Below are 18,040 nucleotides of genomic sequence, written 5' to 3'. Positions count from 1 at the left end.
TCTGAGTGGTGTGTGACGCATGCCATGGTCAGGATGTAGGGTGTGAGAGTGGTCACGCCAGGTTAATAGTGTAGTTTGGGTTAGTCTGAATGGTGTGTGAGTCATGCAATGTTAAGTGCTTATGTGGTGTGTAAATTGTCATGCCAGTTTGACTGTATGGTTAGTCTGATGGTGTCATGCCAGGTCAAAATGTATGGTGTGTGTGTGTGGGCCATACCTAGTTGATAGTGTGTTTAGGATGATGGTGTATGGTCACACCAGGTCAGACTGTATGGTGCGTGAGAGGAAGGGACGCCTTCCGGGTTGTGGAACCGGTCTAAAAGGGAGTTGGGACGTGCCTCAACACTTTGAGTTGCCTACTCTTTAAACCAGGTGCATTGTGAATGTTTAATGTTGGGACATTAACCTTTTCCACATGCATGCATGTATGTGGGTGTGTGTGTGTTGTGTTGCAAGGGACGGAGATGTGTGGTGAAGTGCTTGCCTTTGGATGATGGAAGGCTGCAATGTCACCTGGAGTGTTGGTTGTGAATGAGAGAATGTTTGGTGAAGGCTCCAAGCCCAGGCAGTTAGGACGCCCCTGCCTGGGTGATGGGTGCCAGTGTTTGTCCTAAGTATCTTTCCTATATCATATATGACTTACCTGTAAATGTAACTTAAGAGCTTGTTAATAAACCTGGAAGTAACCATAAGCTTCCTAAGAGGTCACTTCATTTCAGTTAAAATCAAGGAATGCTTGTGTGGTAGGTTGATTTGGTGCCCGAAATCGTAAGTTCTGTTTATTTGGGTTTTTATCATCCATTATGGTGGGATGTGAGTGATATACCAAGGTCCAGTTTATTTGGTTTGGAGGTTTAGCTCATTTGAATGATATGGTTGTTGTCTAGTATAGTTGTAGCAGTTGAGGCCTGTGCTGCTGTGGAGTTCTAAGAGGAGGTAGTATAGATGTGGAAAAACAGTGCTAATTGGCTGAATTCCATTAGGTGCTCCACAGATGTTGCCTGATGGAAAGGGGAACATGTTGCTTGTCTGTCTTCCGAGGAATAGTGTAATCCAGTATATCAGCATTCACTCAGATTTCAATGATCTCTTAAATTTCTCTCATAGTTTTTCTTTTTCTATTTTTGTCTGGGGGTCATGCTTGTTGGTCCCGTTCTTCTTTTTTAAAGGATTTTTGCAGTGAACTGTTTTGTGGAGACTGACCAGTAGATTGCACAGTTGTTTAGGTCCGCTTAGTGATGGCTTGATATTGGTTTTAAAGGCTCACTCAGCGGCACCTTGTTCTCTTCATGAGTTGGAGAGAAATGGGGGGCTAGTCTGGATTTTGGGGTTATGGGTTTGTAGAGTTTAGGGAGCAAAAATCTTCAGGTGATCTGGCTGGTGTTGAATGTGCTCATGATTCCTTGTTTTGAGAAGAGGTGGAAGGGTCTTACCATGGGGGCGGCACCCACTAGCGAAACAAAGGACAAATATGACTGTGGGACGTACTGAGGAGTACTTAGTTAGGTTTGAGGCTGAATACAAAACACAGCGCAAATGTAAACATTTTGAAGCCAGACATTCCATGTCAATGAGCATAATGAGGTGACCGAAGCAGCAATTGCATGCAGTTGGCTGAGTTATTGGTGACTTATGATGTCAGTGGTTGAGTTATCAGAAAGCATTAGTGGTCCATTTGAATATTCGTTTGTTTTGTGTTGCAAACATATCAAATAATGCCAGCAAGACTGAGATCTTTCCTATAGGGATCCCTGCTCCTTCTTTTCCCTTCACTCTGGCCACCCTCTATGTGCCCTCCCCCTCGCCTTCATCTGAAGCCAAAAACCTTGGCATCATCTTGCACTGCTCTTTCCTCGTTCACATCTTGGACCTTGCCTAGAAGGCCAATTTTCAACTCCACCTCCTGAGGCATCCTTCCTTTCCTCACCTTTCCCCTGAAGCTCAATGTCTCTAGAGCCCTGGTACTCTCTAGGATGGTCTAATGCAACGGTGTATCCCTTAATCTACCCTCTGCCCCCTTCAGCTTATTCAGAAAAGGGATGCAAGACTTATACAGTCCCTGAGCTTGAGGCCAAGGATATCTCCAGCCCTAAGATCTCTTAATTGGCTCCTGGTTGCTGCAAGGATCAAATTCAAATCCCTCTGCATCATCCTTAAGGCTGTTTGGTGCCGTGTTTCCCTATGTGAGAGGGCATGCCCAGACATGGGTCCCTTGCTCGCTGCACCATAGGGAACCAAGCTGCACCTCCCTGACAAGGCCCAACAAGGCTGAACCATGGCTGGAGTTGCTTGTGTTTCCGTGTAGGGGGGGTTGAGGGGAGCTTTGCCTACCAGTTCGGGCAGGGTTGCTTCCATTGGTGGCAGTACCTGACTGATTTGCTTATAACTGGGCCCCTTTTGCAAAGGTGCAGACGGGTGGAAGGTTGCCCAGAGCAATGCCAATTGTTCAGATTACTTAACCTTCCACTCATCACTTTTTTGGTTTTAGTTTGACGTGGACCATGCTATCTGCAACTTGCTCTCACCAAATACTCGCCGGCATGATCTCTGCGCTCTGCCGGCTATAACTCTGTATGTCAAGTGCTTCTCTAAGCAGCGAGCTGGAGGTTCTTTCCTCGGCCGGCTTCCTCCTGTGGAAGAGCCTCCCCCTCCCTCTTGAGCCGAATCGCCTTAAATTCCACAAGTCCCTTAAGATTTTCCTCTTCACCTCCTCCTTCCCCTGCTAAACCCCCACAATCACTGAGATTGGTGGCCTGGACCTTTAATGTGTCCTCCTGGGTCCTGGCCTTCCGCCCAATCGCCTTCAGCCTCCTGCTGCTCCTAGCACTTGCTCTTGGGCACCCACTGGCCTGTGCTCCCTCACAGGACTGCACTTATTTCTTTGGCAGTTGACCACTCTTTACTGAGTGACCTTTGCCATGCACTTACTGGTTCCTGGCAACTTACTCCATGGTACTTCCCCCGCCGTGGAATTCCCAGCACTTACCCCTGCCCTTGTCCCTTTGCACTTGCACGCTCTGAATGCTCACCAGGCCTAGAAGGACCACTTTTATCTAGTGGCTAAGAGATCATGCTTAGCCTGCAGTGAAGTAGATGATAAATATCCTATTCATCCATAATCTTACAAACGGTTAGTCATTTGTTCTTCTGAAAAAGCAATAACTTTTGGCTCTAACGCTTTAGTAAGCGTTTGTTCAAACCCTCTAATTTCACATGGCACAGTGTTTTCCTTCTTGAAAGTTTTCTGTTTGTATGGGGTAGATTAAAATCGTTTTTTCTTAGTTGCACTAGGTAACATGCTGAAACTTGCATAAGGTTTACACATGATTATATAAAATTTGTTTACAACCATTTAATATACCTTGTCTTCTCACTTTCTCTCATTGACAGGAAGTTGAAACAGAGCAATACTATGCCCTTTTCCTGCCAACTTTAAAAGAAAGAGGATATGATGGATTCTTCTCTCCAAAGTCACGTGCCAAAATCATGTGCGAGCATGAGAAAAAGCATGTGGATGGTTGTGCAATATTTTTCAAAGTGGAAAAGTGAGTTTTACATTTTTATGTTTTTGGTTTTTTTTGGGGATAAAGATTGAGTCAGATATAAGGAATTATATTGTATACAGAAATTGATGTGTTGTATTGGATCCAAGCATGTGTGCTTTTTGCAGTGACAGCTGGTTTACCTTAATCTATCTTGGGTGACTTCTTTCAGATACGTGCTATTAGTGGGTCCAACTTTCTGTATAATGTATCTTCCTTAATATTTATAAGTTGACTAGCTCTCCACATGAATGAAATCTTGAAACACTTTTTAAAATTAAAATGTGCATTAATATAGAAATCATTAGTTTTAAATGAATGAAAGGTTTATGTATGAACTGTCTGCCTTTCTTGCCAATGTATTCACGAAGTATTCAGTTAAAGCGTATTGATTCAAGTTTTGCAGTGAAACTGCGCTAGCTGTGGGAAGCAACAGAGAACAGATGGGCAAGTATATGTAAACAAAGGAAAACCGGCAGCAGACACTTTACGCCAGCCATACTCCTCTATCCTATCCTACTAATTTGTTATTTATATAGCGCTTTTATCCAAAGTATTTACATAGGACATATTATGCAGTGTAGTGTCTGTTTATTCTTTGTAATTTGCTCTGCTTTATGGATCAAGAATTTCTGAACACACCAAGCCATTAAAGCTTTTTATCAGATTACAAATTGTACTAAAGACTAAAGGCAGTATTTTTGGCTTTACTCGACTTCTGGGCCCTGCCGCATACGAAGACGTTTTGAGGAGGCAAAGTTTTAGTTTTGCGTCGGATTTGGCGTCCTTACTCTTTTCAGGGTCTATGCAGTCTCTTTAAACATTTTTTTTGCCTGTGTGCCTTGTGGTGGGAACAATCCAAAGGGTGACCTTGCAGTTTGTATGGCTTGCTTCTGTTGGGGAGAGCCTTCTGAAGAACTTTGGGGTAGGGGTTGTCAAACCAATTTTGTAGTGTGCTCCGGTTGCCCACTTCGTCCAAAGCATATTCAATGGTATTATGAAAGGGCAGTCTGGTTTAACTGTTAGGATATCTCTTAGGACTCGCTGGTATCAAAGCACAATTAGAGCCTCACAGGCACTGTAAAAAAATACTATTTATATCAGTTCAATTAAGTAATATTAAAAATACACATTAGATGTTAATGAAAGTAAAAGGTCTAATAAAAAAAGTGCACCATTAAAGCTAGAGAAACACAGGTACATTAAAATGCTGTTCACTTTGTGAGGTTCCCTAAGGGGAAAGTGACTTGATCATAGAAAATAACAAGCGGAGATTAAATATTCAATACAGCAAAGTATCTACAAAGGAGAGAGCCACATTCAGGCACAGCATTATGTACGAGTGAATAGAACTGATTTATGACGCCAAAATGCAGAAAATAAAAGGAATTTTTAAAAACGATCAGCATTTCCAGGGCCACCAGGCGTTAAAAGAACTATGGCCGTTTGCAGGCAGATAAAGGTTGTCAATTATATAGTTTTTGAAGAGTTCCAGAAAGTGTTTCTATGGGGTTTACCAAGACATGCCCAATATGTCTTTTGTGGTTAAGGCAATGGTTAAGTGGGAGGCAGCAACCATCAGGCTGGCATGCATCTCGGACCTCACCAGAGGAGTTCAGGGCCTCGGTTCAGCAACAGAGATCTGTTGGGTAAGATTTTGACCTATGTCAACCTCTGGACTTTGTGATGATTGTTCCCGTATTCCTAGGTGATTTGAGTCTGTATCCCCTCTCACCGAGTCTTTTACTCTTGTTATGGGTGACTTTGTATCTCCATAGTGTGTGATTGGAGTTATAGTTTCCTAGAACGTTTGGGCTTAGGTTGGGTGGCCCCTTTAGGCTATTCTTTTTAATTCTTATTTCTTTGGTGAACTACTGTTCCCAAGAAGTGAAGTGCTATTCCGATCCCCTTTACATTTGTTAGTGGACCAGCACACCTCACCTTATGTGGAGTGCTGGTCCACTAAAACGTATCCCCTTTCTTACTTGCCTGGTAACATTTTTGTTACAATGGCAAGTTTTCTTGAATGGGTGGTGGCTTGGTGTTGTAACTGTATCTCTGAAATAGAATAAGTTACAAAGTGGTACTCAAGTTATTGCTTAAGTTGCTGATCTGTTTAGTGCATTTAAAACTGTCTTGACGTTAATACTAGTGTTGGAGTTTATTAAAGCCCATCTGAGAATTACATAGGTCCTTACTTACCTTGAACTGCTGATTGCCTTTAAGTCTCATAGAGTTCTTATTTAACTTAGAATTTTATAATACACTTCTGGAAATTATCATTGGTCGAACTATATATTCCTACATTAGTAATAGTGTAAATGTTATGTACCAATAGGTTATACTGTCCTTGCTAGCTGCTGCTCCCCACTTTGAAACAGTATTTGCTTCCTGTATAAGCGCCTAACAAGTGAACCATAAATAAAATAAACTTGTAACCCTGGGTTGTGCATTCCCTGAATTGCCCTGGGCACTTCTAAAATAGTTTCACTGTGTGTATACTTATCATTGAGTAGCTTTAGGCCTCTATGTAGTATAGACGTTAAGTTCCTCCCTCTGTACTGTATCTAAAAAGTAACCTATTTGTAAATGTATCCATTCTTGAAAGAAGACGGTTACATATGTTGCAAGATAGACTTGTTACAGGGTTGGTCTAATGAAGTGATTCTGTAACTAACACTGTTTCTGACCAATAGTGTCTGCTGCCCTTGAGTTACTTGTATCCTAAAAGTCTAAAGACTGTGGTTTTACTCCTCAAGAATAGCTTAATGTCATTCTGAATGTGTTTTAGGTTTGACTCACCTTGACTGCTTAGTATAATCTACAAAATGTAAGTATTGAGCTGGTTTTTATAATTGTGTTTTTACATGTGTGATAGTACTTACCTTACCCAAGATTTATCTTGGCCTCTTTGTATTTAAATAAACAATTTATTTTTACAATACCTAGTGTTTTCAGTGTGTCTTTGGACCAAAGGTATGCTTCAATTTCTTTTCCCCAAGCTACACCCCTCTCTCCTAAAATAAGCTTGGCTGCTCTGTCTACGCTAGCAAATGTTCAGGTGATACAGCTTTATACTAAGAGTGGTGTTCTGTACTGCTTTAGATAGTCTTTATGAAGCCCTTAGTTGGACTTTTGAAAAACTGTCCTAATATATCAAGCTTTTGTCTGTCCTTAGTCCCATTATTACTCAAGCTTATGCTGAGATCATCGCAAGGGCCATTGTGGGCGCCAACATTGATTATTGCTGCAGTTTACTGTATGGCATCAATAAATATGAGTGCAACCGGCTACAGGTTATACAGAATAGTGCAGTGCGCGTGGTCATGGGTTTTGCCTGGAAAGAGCACATCTCCGAGGCCAGAAGTTGTCTGCACTGGCTCCCAGTGGGGTCCAGGTTTTTGTTTCGCCTTCTGGTAATTGTACAGATTTAAAAAAAGAAAAAAAAAACAGCTTGAACTATCAGATCCTCCAATACTGACCAGTTGGCCGTTCCTAGATGCAGGACTATCAAAGCCATAAAGGGAGCATTCCAGAATGCAGCCCCAAGAGCAGGAATTGGTCTTCCACTGGAACCCAGGAGCTTGAAGTCCATTGAACTCTTCATAAAGAAACTTAAAACTTATTTATTTAATCTCAGGGTCTGACCCTCCCGTTGATCTCTGGTTCAATGATTTTTATCTGTTCTCAGTTCCTTTGTTGGTGCGCCTACGGGTCCATGGTTTGCACAATATAAATGTTTAGTAACTAACCAGGTCCAAAGAAGAATAGCTGCAGAGTGGGACTTCAGGCCATATTAGAAAGTGTTGTTTTGATGGGGTCACAGAAGAGACACTGCATCCAAAGCCTAGTTACCCAACCTGGTTTGGAAGACCCGGGGACAGTGGCCCAAAGGGGTGCTGCAGAAATTGTCTTGGAAATGTGTGTGAACAGGTGGCTTTCAGTGTTGAGTTTGGGGTCTCCGGTTGTCACAAACAGAGTCCCAGGAGGAGCCAGTGCCAATGCAACAGGATCCCAAGGAAGGACTATTCACAAGACCAACAAAGAGGAGGGCAGCACTGCACTGACTCAATGTTAATCTTGCTTACCCCCCACTGATTCTGTTCCATGATCTTTGTAGTGCTGCAAATCTGTCTTCGGGTCAAGGTACCCATTATTTCTAATCTCCCTATCCCATTTACTTGCATTTGGTGTAGTCCATAACTTAATGTGTTACCTTAACGGGCCAAAGGCAGCGGGGCCTGGGTCAGGAGTCCTCTTTTCTGTCTCCAACTTGGGGATTGGTAATTTAGCTTCTCCAAAGCTCGGAGCCTTTTGACCATTGCTACAGTGGCTTTTGCTAAGGACTTGCTTAACACCTGCTTGCAGTAGACTGAACTATGAGTTGGGGATGGACTTCGAAAGTGTTGATCTTACTGCTCACGTAGTCCTAGCACACGGCTTGTGACGTTGTTTTTTAACCTACCCCTCCATGTTCGCCATGAGTGTACATTCCCACTTGTGTTGTAAGCTAAAGTGGTAGGTAAGTGACCCATTTTGGTGTTCATAAACTGTGTTTGTACCGATTGCCTGTAACCAATCCTAATTTTGTACTTGCCTGAGTGAACCTCTGCTCCTTAACCGATTTTGATATTGTTCACTCTACTTGAAAGCAAGCCTACCACCCCCGAGTCCAGGGGGGTACCTGCTCAGCTGTTACCCTTGCTTCTGCTTTAGAACATGAAGTGTAAACTGGTTGCAACCATAAGCTGGCTTCTTAAAACCCCTCACCAAAGGAGGTTTGGTTAAAAACTTGCCGTCACAAAAAATTGGAAAGTTCTGGTAGTGAAAAACCAACACTTTGTATTTAAAGTCGCATCGGGTAGAAGCTTTTTTTCCCCCCCAAAGGTCTGGCAGTACTGGTGGTTAACGTGAAGAAGTAAATGGGACTCTGCCTATCCAGATCTCAACTCCGTTTGGAAAAATGGAACGGGTTATCTCTGAATTAGTATTATGCTAGAGCTGGTGGACCTCAGGATTTAGGGATTCTAAGATTGGAAAGTCATTGCTGTCAATGCCAGTCATGAAGATGGTGGCCCTTAGAGTCTATGCTTTTGGCAAGTGTTGTTTTTATGCGAACAGCCATAAATCAATATGACTTTTACCACATAAGGGATAAGTACTCAAGGGCATCAAGGGGACGAATGAGCAGCGAAACTAGCACACATAGGGGGGTCCCCCAGATAAACCATTTATCAAATAGTTCAATGACCCAGTTTTTGCTACAACTGGGCCCTATTCCATGGGTTATTAAATCGCCTCAAAGAACAGTAAACACAGTGGGTAGTATTTTTGTTATACTAAATGTTTCATAATTTATTACGTAGGCCTACGGTTACAAGCTTAAAAAAGACCAATTGGGTCTATTTATAATTATGTAGAAAAATCAAAACATAAATACATATGTCAATATAGAAAATGCATGCATGTATACGTCAACATTTTGTGAATTAATCAATTAAAACACGGTATAGTAATCAATTTTGAGGAAAACACTGGCAGAAAAACTATCTTGCTGGCCCTGTCTGTCTAATAAATCAGACATCCTCAATTCGCCAATGTCACCTATTTTACATTCTAAAAATCATTATTCATGACCAAAAGCACATCCCAGGTCTACGTCCTTGGTAACGTTGTTAAACCGTACCGCATAACTAGAAAACACAGGGTTATGCAGGGGATGTTTCGGCAGAATATCAATTACACTGGCTTCGTCAGGACCCCAAGGGAGATGGAGATCTGTGGATGTGATAAATTATATATTTACTGCCATGTAAGAAAATTCAGTAAAAACACAACAAGAATATACAAATAAATAAGAAATGTTAAAATGTGAGGAAAAAGCCTCCACCAAAAACACCAAGACCCTGTGTGTATATAGTCACGAAGGGCTACAACACCCTAACAATGTGGTCTCACCAAAATTAAAATCCTCCACCCTAACCATGGATACAAATCACCCAACCGTGCTTACAAATAATTTGTGAAGCAGAGAGGGGAGGAATGGGGGGGAAGATGAAGAAAACGAGTGAAAACCTCCCCATGTCGTCGTGCGGAGCAGGGTTGTACCCAAGTGTCGACATGCAGAATACCCCAAAGACCGTGCCCAAGAAGTCTGCAGCGTAGAAAATCCACACAAAGAGAAATTATTTTTCCACACAACTTACTAAATGGGGTAACTAAAAAATCCCCAAATGAGTCATCACTGCAATGTTGTCAGCAACATGCAAGTGCTCCTGTCTTTCATATATTGATCCACAACCAATAATGCCACTAAAAAAGGGAGGGAGAAAGAGAGAAGAAAAAGAAGCAGGAATCCAATGTGTCACTCTTCAGTTAGAATATATACATTCAATTCACTAGTTAAATTCCAATCATCTTTCGGGGGACCACAAGGCTGCTCACCTGAATGGTAAATACGGGCATGTTTTTGAATGTCCTCCTATTCTAGATATCCAAGGATGGAAACCAAGCTCTTCGGTGGAGAGGCTCGATATTAATGTAGTTTGGATAATCACTGATCGCGTATCGCGAACTGAAAAAAAGGGAGAGTAAGATACAAACTAAAAGAATCTATAGCCTATGGACTGCAAAATGTCAGCCATAAATCCACGAGAAACCCAGAGCCTTAGGAATATGAGGGCAAAAATATATCCCTAAGAGGTAAAAATAACAGCCTCATGAGTGTACCCATACAGATGCCGATGCGCTAAAAGTACAGACCCCGAAGGGCACCTCAACAAAGCCTGTTTCACCAGGTCCTCTACTGCAGCTACGCCTAGTGCAATTTGCGCCGGCTGTCCCAAAAGAGAGACGTTTGGTAGTAGAGGACCAACCCCCTACAGATTACAATGTATGATAGTGCCAAACTCCATGTGTGCATAGCGTTACAGGGACATGTCCACAGGTATCCTACCTGCAAGAGACCGCTGCACTACCCATGTGGAACGCCGGAGTGTCGGAGTAGCCAGGCTGTTGGGCGCTGCATGAACGTCTGCACGCTGAATGTGCGCGCGGACGGCTCGAATGGAGACGCCTACTACCGGTCAACTAATGGAAAGAAAGGTAGGACCCGCGAGAGCCTAAAGAGCCCCCTCACGTCGGCTTGTAAGTAGAGTCAGTCATAGAGAAAGAAATAGGACTGACATGTATGCCAGCTATACATACCGGCCCCAAAAGTCCAGGAGTCCTACACTAATTTTATTATTATTGCTGTCCGCTGGCCTCAAAACAGAATGGATAGATTGGGTCATCTGGCAGGGAATGGGAATGGATGTTTATTTCTTATCCCAGTCTGTCAAAAAAGAAAAATATTATGACATGCGTCCTATTACTGAAGAGACCCCTAAAAGGGGAAGCAAACGACCAATGCTGCCACCCCATAAATCATGCCAGCACGGACAGAAAAGTATAATGGCACATAACCAGTGGTAGGCAATATGATGGTCACCCCTGTTGGGGGGCGGAGGGGGGAGTTGCTTTCATTCAAGCCCTGTTCAATAGTGTCCAAATGGTGTATCCACCTAGCTTCCACGAGATTCAGACTATATGGAGTAATCCTCTTCCTAGGTAGAGCTTCCAAAATCCACCAACTCAAATCCTCCGATGAATGACCATGTTCCATATAGTGGGACACCAGAGGCGCATTGATATTCTTACACCTAATGCGAGATCTGTGTTCCACAATCCGTATATGTGCTGGTCTGGAGGTCTGACCTACATATTTAAGGCCAGATGGACACTCCACACAATATATTGCATTAGATGTTTTGCAATTAGTGAGGGCTCGAATATTCAATTTTCTGCTCCTCACTTGGAACTCATTTATTTTCTTTGTGTACCTGTAGACTGAACAGCCTCCACAGGGGAAGTGTCCTACTAGTGGGCGTAAATCCCAGCCCGTGGTTCTATTTCTGGAAACCTGTGATTTGGAATGCACAAACAAGTCCCTCAAATTTGTCTGCCTAGTCATGGCAAAAGATGGCATGGGTTCATCAATAAGCTCCAATTTAACAAGGGGCCAAAACGTCTTGATCACCTTCTTGACCGCATAAATATGTGTGGTGTATGGCAAAACACAAACTAACTTTTCTTCTGTGTGGGGTTCTTCAGTAGTAAGTAGGGATTCCCTAGGTGTAAATCTCGCTCTTTTAGCCGCCTTCGAGACCAATTTACTTGGATATCCTCTTGCAACCAGTCGTGTTTTAAGATTATCCTCGTGAGTTGTATACTCTGTGATGGAAGTGCAATTTCTACGTAATCGCCAGAATTGACCATACGGAAGATTCTCCTTGACTCCCCTAGGAGGGAAGCTAGAGAAATGGAGCAATGTGTTTCTATCCGTAGGTTTTCTGAAGAGCAAACATTCTAAGTTTCCATCCCTCACGTATATATTAAGATCCAAAAAATGGATCTCTTTAATACTGGTGCTGATCGTAAATTTGATCTGCGTATGTTGCATATTGAGCCAAAGAAAAAATTATTGAAGAGCAATGGCTGAACCATGCCAAATCAGAAGAATGTTGTCAATATAGCGCCGCCATAGTTTTATATGGCCCACAAAAGGATACGTTTCTGTGAGAACAAAATGATGTTCCCACATTGCCATATATAATATGGCTAGACTGGGGGCAAATGCCGCGCCCATTGCAGTGCCATGAGTCTGTAAGAAGAACTGGTCTTTATATTTGAAACAGTTCTTTTCAAGGGCAATAGTAAGAAGCTCCAAGATGAATTCTCCAGGGGTATTGTTGGGTGATCCTTCAATGGTGAGGATTTCACGTACACATTGAACCGCCTCCTCCTGGGGGATGCTCGTATACAGCGCGCATATGTCTAAAGTGACCAGAATCTCCTCTTCATTATTGAAGGGTCTACCTTCAACCAATTTGATCACTGAAGAGCTATCGCGTAGGTATGTTAGTTTCCTGACTGAGGGGCTGTAAGAATTTATCAATGTATTTGCATATAGGCTCAAGAACCGAGCCACATCCCGCAACAATAGGGTGCCCTGGTGGATTATCTGCATCCTTATGTATTTTAGGAATTGCATAAAATGCAGGAGTACGCCCTTCGGAGGCATTCAAAAATTCAAACTCATCTCGTGTCAGCCACCCTCGTTCCAATGCCAGAGTTGTAACTGACTGTATTTCCCGACTTAGATCAATGCGGGGATCCTTCTTGAGTTTCTTGTAACTCACTGTGTCATCCAAAAGGTTGGAGACCATCATGTGGTATTGTTCTTGGTTAAAGATCACTATACCGCCCCCCTTATCAACAGGTTTGATGACTAAGTCGGGGTCCTCTGAGAGTTTTGATGGCTTGTCTTTCCATATTCGTGAGGTTATATCTAAGATGTTGTTTATTATGTTCCAGGTCCCGAACCCCCTTGAGTACACATTTTTCAAAAGTAAGCATCTCTTTTGCTACCTGATTGTCTGAAGGTGTAAAAGAGGAGGGATATTTAAGACCCGTGTCAGAACATCTCTCCAATGGTTCCGAGTTCTTAAAGAAGGATCTCAATCTGACTTTTCTCAGAAATGTTCTAATATCTGTCTGGACTACAAACCAATCCGTACTTGTAGTAGGGACAAATGATAGCCCCTTAGCCAGGACATTCTTCTGCGCCTGCGTTAAGGTTTTGCCTGACAGATGAAATGTTGGTAATGCAAGCTGTTGAGTTGTCAGAATTGTCTCCTCCGGCGCACAATATGACCACAGCTTCCAAATTTACCAAGATAGCCTTGGATTGTCGTGTAAATGATCTGCAGACGAATCAGAACATTTCCTGTATCCTTGTTCTTGAGCGCCATGCAGTCTTCATAAACTTTGTGGCATTTCTTGATCATTCAACTATAAAAAGCCCTTTTGTCTTCAGACAATATATTTGCAAAGATGTATATCCACAAGCAGAGTGATTTCTTCCACACAACTGTGTGCTCCTTCAATGAACATTTCAGCTGCCAACTCAGATGCAGAACTACAGGAAGGGGACAAGGCCAGTCCCCTCCCTGAAACTGGAAGCTTGCCTGCTGTGGAGTGCTGGGTGTATGAGGAAGAGGGGATGATTACCCACACCAGCTTTGGACCTATTCATAACTGCTTCTTGCGGCGAAGCCACTGTGGAGGTCGGACAAGGACTGCAGTCTGTGGTGCGGGCTTCGGATAACTGGAGGTAATTGCTGGTGTATTTCTGACTGCTTACCTGCCTAACTGCCCTATGATGAAGCTCATTAGCTGTGTACATTCTGTCTCAAGGTCTGCCTGTATTTTGCAGGGTCACAGCCTCCCCAGGGTGTGTTCTGGGCTTGCAATCTAGAACACTTTTGACTTGTAATTAACAAGGAAAAGGAATGCGGCAGTAGCATACATGCTTTTTTCTCTCTGCTGTTGCCTCCTGACTATTTGCTTCTTTGTCGCCAAACGTTTTCCTTCTGTTTTGCATGGTGACTTGAGGCTCGGATTCTGATTTTGTACATTTCTGTGGGTTTACTGAGCCTGTCCCTTGAGCTTTCACCTCCATGCAGACAGGGCAGTGGGGGCAATGCATTCTGGTCTCGGGGCTCTCCTGTGGTCTGTGCTCTTCCGGATGCCTGGGCTGCAAGCTGTGCCTGGTTCTCCTGTGGTCTGTGTTTTTCCTACAGTCTCATGTTGCGAATCCTTCTGGACCTTTCTGAAAAGTGGTGGATTTTTTGTTAGTTTGCTGCAACTTTGAATCTTGTGAAGTCATATGTGCAAGACATTGTAAACTGGGTTGTGGTAATCTCACCAGAGGGCAGGGAGTCGGACTATGGGCAGCCCCGTGAGCCATTCGGGCGTTCCACTGGTGAGTGAGTTAATCTCCATTTTTTTGCTGTACGTATTTCAATAATGGTTTTTTGGACCTCTGACTACACTTTTTTTTTTTATTTTTGTATAGGACATTTCAGACTATTTTAGACAATTCGTAGGTACTTTTTAAGTGTTATAGGCCATTTTATTACTTTTTTGGCAACATGCAAAGCCACCTCCAGCCCTGCAGCCACCAAGGGTTCCAAAAACACAGAAAATCCAAGAAGGATAAAATTGCAACTGAGGAGAACGCTGTAACCAAGGAGAGGGTTATTGTGAAAAACGAGACCTCAAAAAGAGGTGGCTGGGGGCGCTGGATTTTTACTTAGAAAACGTGGCAGGGCAATTGGATGAGCAGATTAGGGTAGTAGAAATGGCTATCTTGTCTACTCTGAGGAATGCTACTCTATCTATACCTTACCTGCTGAGCACTTCTAGGTTAACCAGTACTCCAGCTCCTGCAGATGAAAGCAGATCTATAGTTTGATATTCTGGCTTTGTATCTGTCCCGGCTTCTGCCTCTATTCTTTTCCAGGTGCATGCCACCATCCAAGAATGCCCCAATAGAGTACCTGTGCAATTCCCTGCGTGTGGTGGGTGGTGTCTATCTGTAAGGCTGCTCCACTGTCTACGCTGGGGGCTATTGCACAAAATCCAAGGCGTACCAGTGTCGCACCAAATATGCAGCCCATAGCCATTGGCCAAACTTCTTGCTGTTCTTGTGGATCGATGCCTTCTTTTCCTTCGTCATCATCTGGACTTTCTAAATGTTCCATTCCCAGCACTTTAGAGGTATTGAAAAACAATGAGTTTTATGATGACCTTTAAATCGGGCATTTTTAGTACCATGTCAATTTTAGATTACCTAGTAAAATGGTTATGGAAGGATGTTGCATTAAGTGATCCTGATGGGCATTGCCTCAAGGGATTTTTCTCGATTCAGTTGGCTTTGGTGCCCCAAGTACCCAAATTGGACAAACAACCCTCCCCCCCCCTCCCCCCTTCTGTTTGAATTAGGTAATGTGAGTTGGGTAATGTGAGGGCTTCTATCAATGTCCATGATGTGTTGGTAGATACAGATGTTCCTTCCAACTTAAATCTGTGTCAACGTTCACTCCACTTCTCCAGCATGGGGTCTGGCATCGATTCACATGCTCATGAATATTCCCCGTCAGGCTGGGAATCCTCGGTAAAGAAAAATCAGTATCAGTTTCGTTTCTGATCTGTCTTTCGTAGTAGTAACCAATCGCTGATCTCTGCGTCATACTGACCACAGCCAATGACTGCCATCTCCCTAAGCCCCGCCTCTACCTAGTCTACCTCGTCTTCCACCCCGCATCCGGGATTTAAGAAGTGCGGGGACTGTGGGTCCAAGATGTCGGTTACGGACTTGCACAACGCCTGCCTCTGGTGCCTCGGGGAGGCCCGTGACACGGCTGACTGTGTCGACTGCCAGTCGCTCAGGTCTAAAGCCTTGCGGGAGCGCAAGAAGTTGTAATTGGTAGGTAAGGTGTCTAAGCCACGGAAGTCGAGGTCTGCGGGGCTTTCGACGGACGATTCGAGAGGCGACTCTCCATGTTGTCGTCGGAAGTCCAATGGGTCTCGGTCCCGGAGTCGGTCCCGCCAGTCCTCTGCCTCTTCAGGCACTCCCGGAAGCGCCTTCATTGGTCGCCTTCCCCGTCCTCTTCCGAGGACTCCGCCCGTCGGTGGGTCGCTTACCCTACCAAGCAGGTGACGCCGGAGGAATGGGCTTCCTTCGGGAAGAAAATGTTAGCGATTCTCGAAATGCAGGGCACCGGTCCATCCGCTCCTCCGAGTGGTGTCGGTCGTGATCGGTCGAGAGACACCGCTCGCACGCCTTCGGGCTCGGGTGGTCGGCACGATTCGCGGGAGAGGTCCCGCTCTGACAAGGGGAATCGTTCTCTTCATGTCGGGTCCCAGTTCCTCGACGCGCTCGAGACCGTGTAAACCTGGGTTGTCTTCGAGGAAGACGTCGACGCCGGTGGCGCTGAGGTCGTCGACGGACTCTTTCGAGGCCCCGCCTCCAAAGAAGTCGTCGGCTCCATCGGCGCCCAGGCTGTCGAAGGACACGCTCGGGGCTCCGGCTTCAAGGCCTGTGTCAACGCCATCGATGCTGTCGGCGCCGCGTTCGGCGTCAACGCCGATTCACTTGATGCCCTCGATGCCTTTCGAGGCTGTGCCGACAGGGGTACCCCGAGGCTCGGTGGAACCCCCTAGAAAGGCTCTGGCCAAAGTCGAGCATGGCTTTGGTTCACATTCTGTGCCTTCTTACCGCCATCTTGAGTTTATTTCAGAGGTGGATGAGGGCTGATGATGGCATGGCTCTAATACGGTGCCAGACGAGATTCTCTCGGGCCATAGCCAATTTCAGGACCTGAGGCAGTCCTTGCACGATGCTAGTGGGCTGGACACCTCTCTCGGAGGTTGAGTTTTGTAGGCCTGAGCCTGGCACTCATGCAGACTCCTCGTACCGGCGCCTTATGTCGAGGGTCACCGAGTACTTGGGATGGTCTGCTCCCCCGGGGGAGTTTCTTCAGGATAACCTTACGGATATCCTCGACCTTGGTCCACCAACTGACCCGGTACTGCTGTTTCATATGGCTCTACAGAGGGGGGAGGCGGCGGCGGCTTGGACTGCTCCGGAGAGTCTCCCGGCAGTGGGCAAGACTTTGCTACGGAAATACCGCCCAGCCAGTAGCGACTCCTGCTACTTGTCCAAGCACCCCACTCCAGAGAGTTTGGTGGTGCAGGCGGCTTCGGCCCCGGTAAAGCAGGCGTCGTATCCTACCATCCTTCCTGATGGGGACGACAAGCGTTTTGACGAATGGGCGAAGAGTTTTCTTCAGGGGGTATGGCGCTTCAGGCGGCAAACTCCGTATGTGCCTTGTCACGTTTCACGCACACTCTGTGGAACGGTTTCCTTAGCGGCTGAACATATTCCAGAAGGGGACGAACGGGATGGTTTCCTTGCCATGGTTCAGGATGGCAAGGATGCCATGTGTGAGGCTGTTCAGTCGGGTTTGGACATGGCAGATTGCGTCAGCCGGTCCATGGCGGCGAGCACCGTGAAACGCAGGTTTGCGTGGTTGCGGAAGTCGGGATTTGCTCCTGATGTGCAGGCCCGGCTCCTCAACATGCCCTTTGACGGGGACCATCTTTTTGGCAGCAAGGCTGACGAGAGCCTTGAGAGGTTGCAGACCTCAAAAGCTGCAGTGAAGTCATTGAGCGCTGCAGTTCGACAATCTCTGCCTTTTCCTCCTAGGGGACAGCAATGGAGGTGAGGTTCCTTTCGTTATTACTCATCCTTTGGTAAAGCGAGAGGAGCTGCCAGTCATAGGGGCCACCGTAGGAGTGCCAGAGGTGGAAAACAAGGTACTCGAGGTGCCAAGGCCGCTCGGGCAGTTTCCTCTTTGCCCTCAGGCAACGCCGCTTCAGCTCAGTCATGAGGCCATGTCCCATGGTTCGCCGGTTGGGGGAAGGCTGGCGCAGCATCTTGCAGAGTGGTGCGCCATTACTTCAGATGTGTGGGTTCTGGAGATCATAACCCACGGCTACTGTCTTCCTTTCCGGCAGAGGCCTCGAGACAATCCACCGGGGAATCTCTTTTT

The 18,040-nt window shown here is 45.1% G+C and overlaps 1 protein-coding gene across 1 annotated transcript in view; it reads left to right on the top strand.

The window, feature by feature from the left end:
* CNOT6L (CCR4-NOT transcription complex subunit 6 like) overlaps positions 1 to 18,040 on the top strand; it is a 601,922-nt gene that overhangs the window by 383,518 nt on the left and 200,364 nt on the right. The window contains exon 8 of the mRNA XM_069626338.1: positions 3,391 to 3,545. Coding sequence (XP_069482439.1) covers positions 3,391 to 3,545 — 155 coding nt within the window. The remainder of the gene's footprint in view (positions 1 to 3,390; positions 3,546 to 18,040) is intronic.

This window comes from Ambystoma mexicanum, chromosome 6p, assembly GCF_040938575.1.
Source record: "Ambystoma mexicanum isolate Mex_15411 chromosome 6p, UKY_AmexF1_1, whole genome shotgun sequence".
NCBI lineage: Eukaryota > Metazoa > Chordata > Amphibia > Caudata > Ambystomatidae > Ambystoma > Ambystoma mexicanum.
Note: the sequence above shows the minus strand (reverse complement) of the source record. Positions and strands in the feature narration are given on the sequence as shown.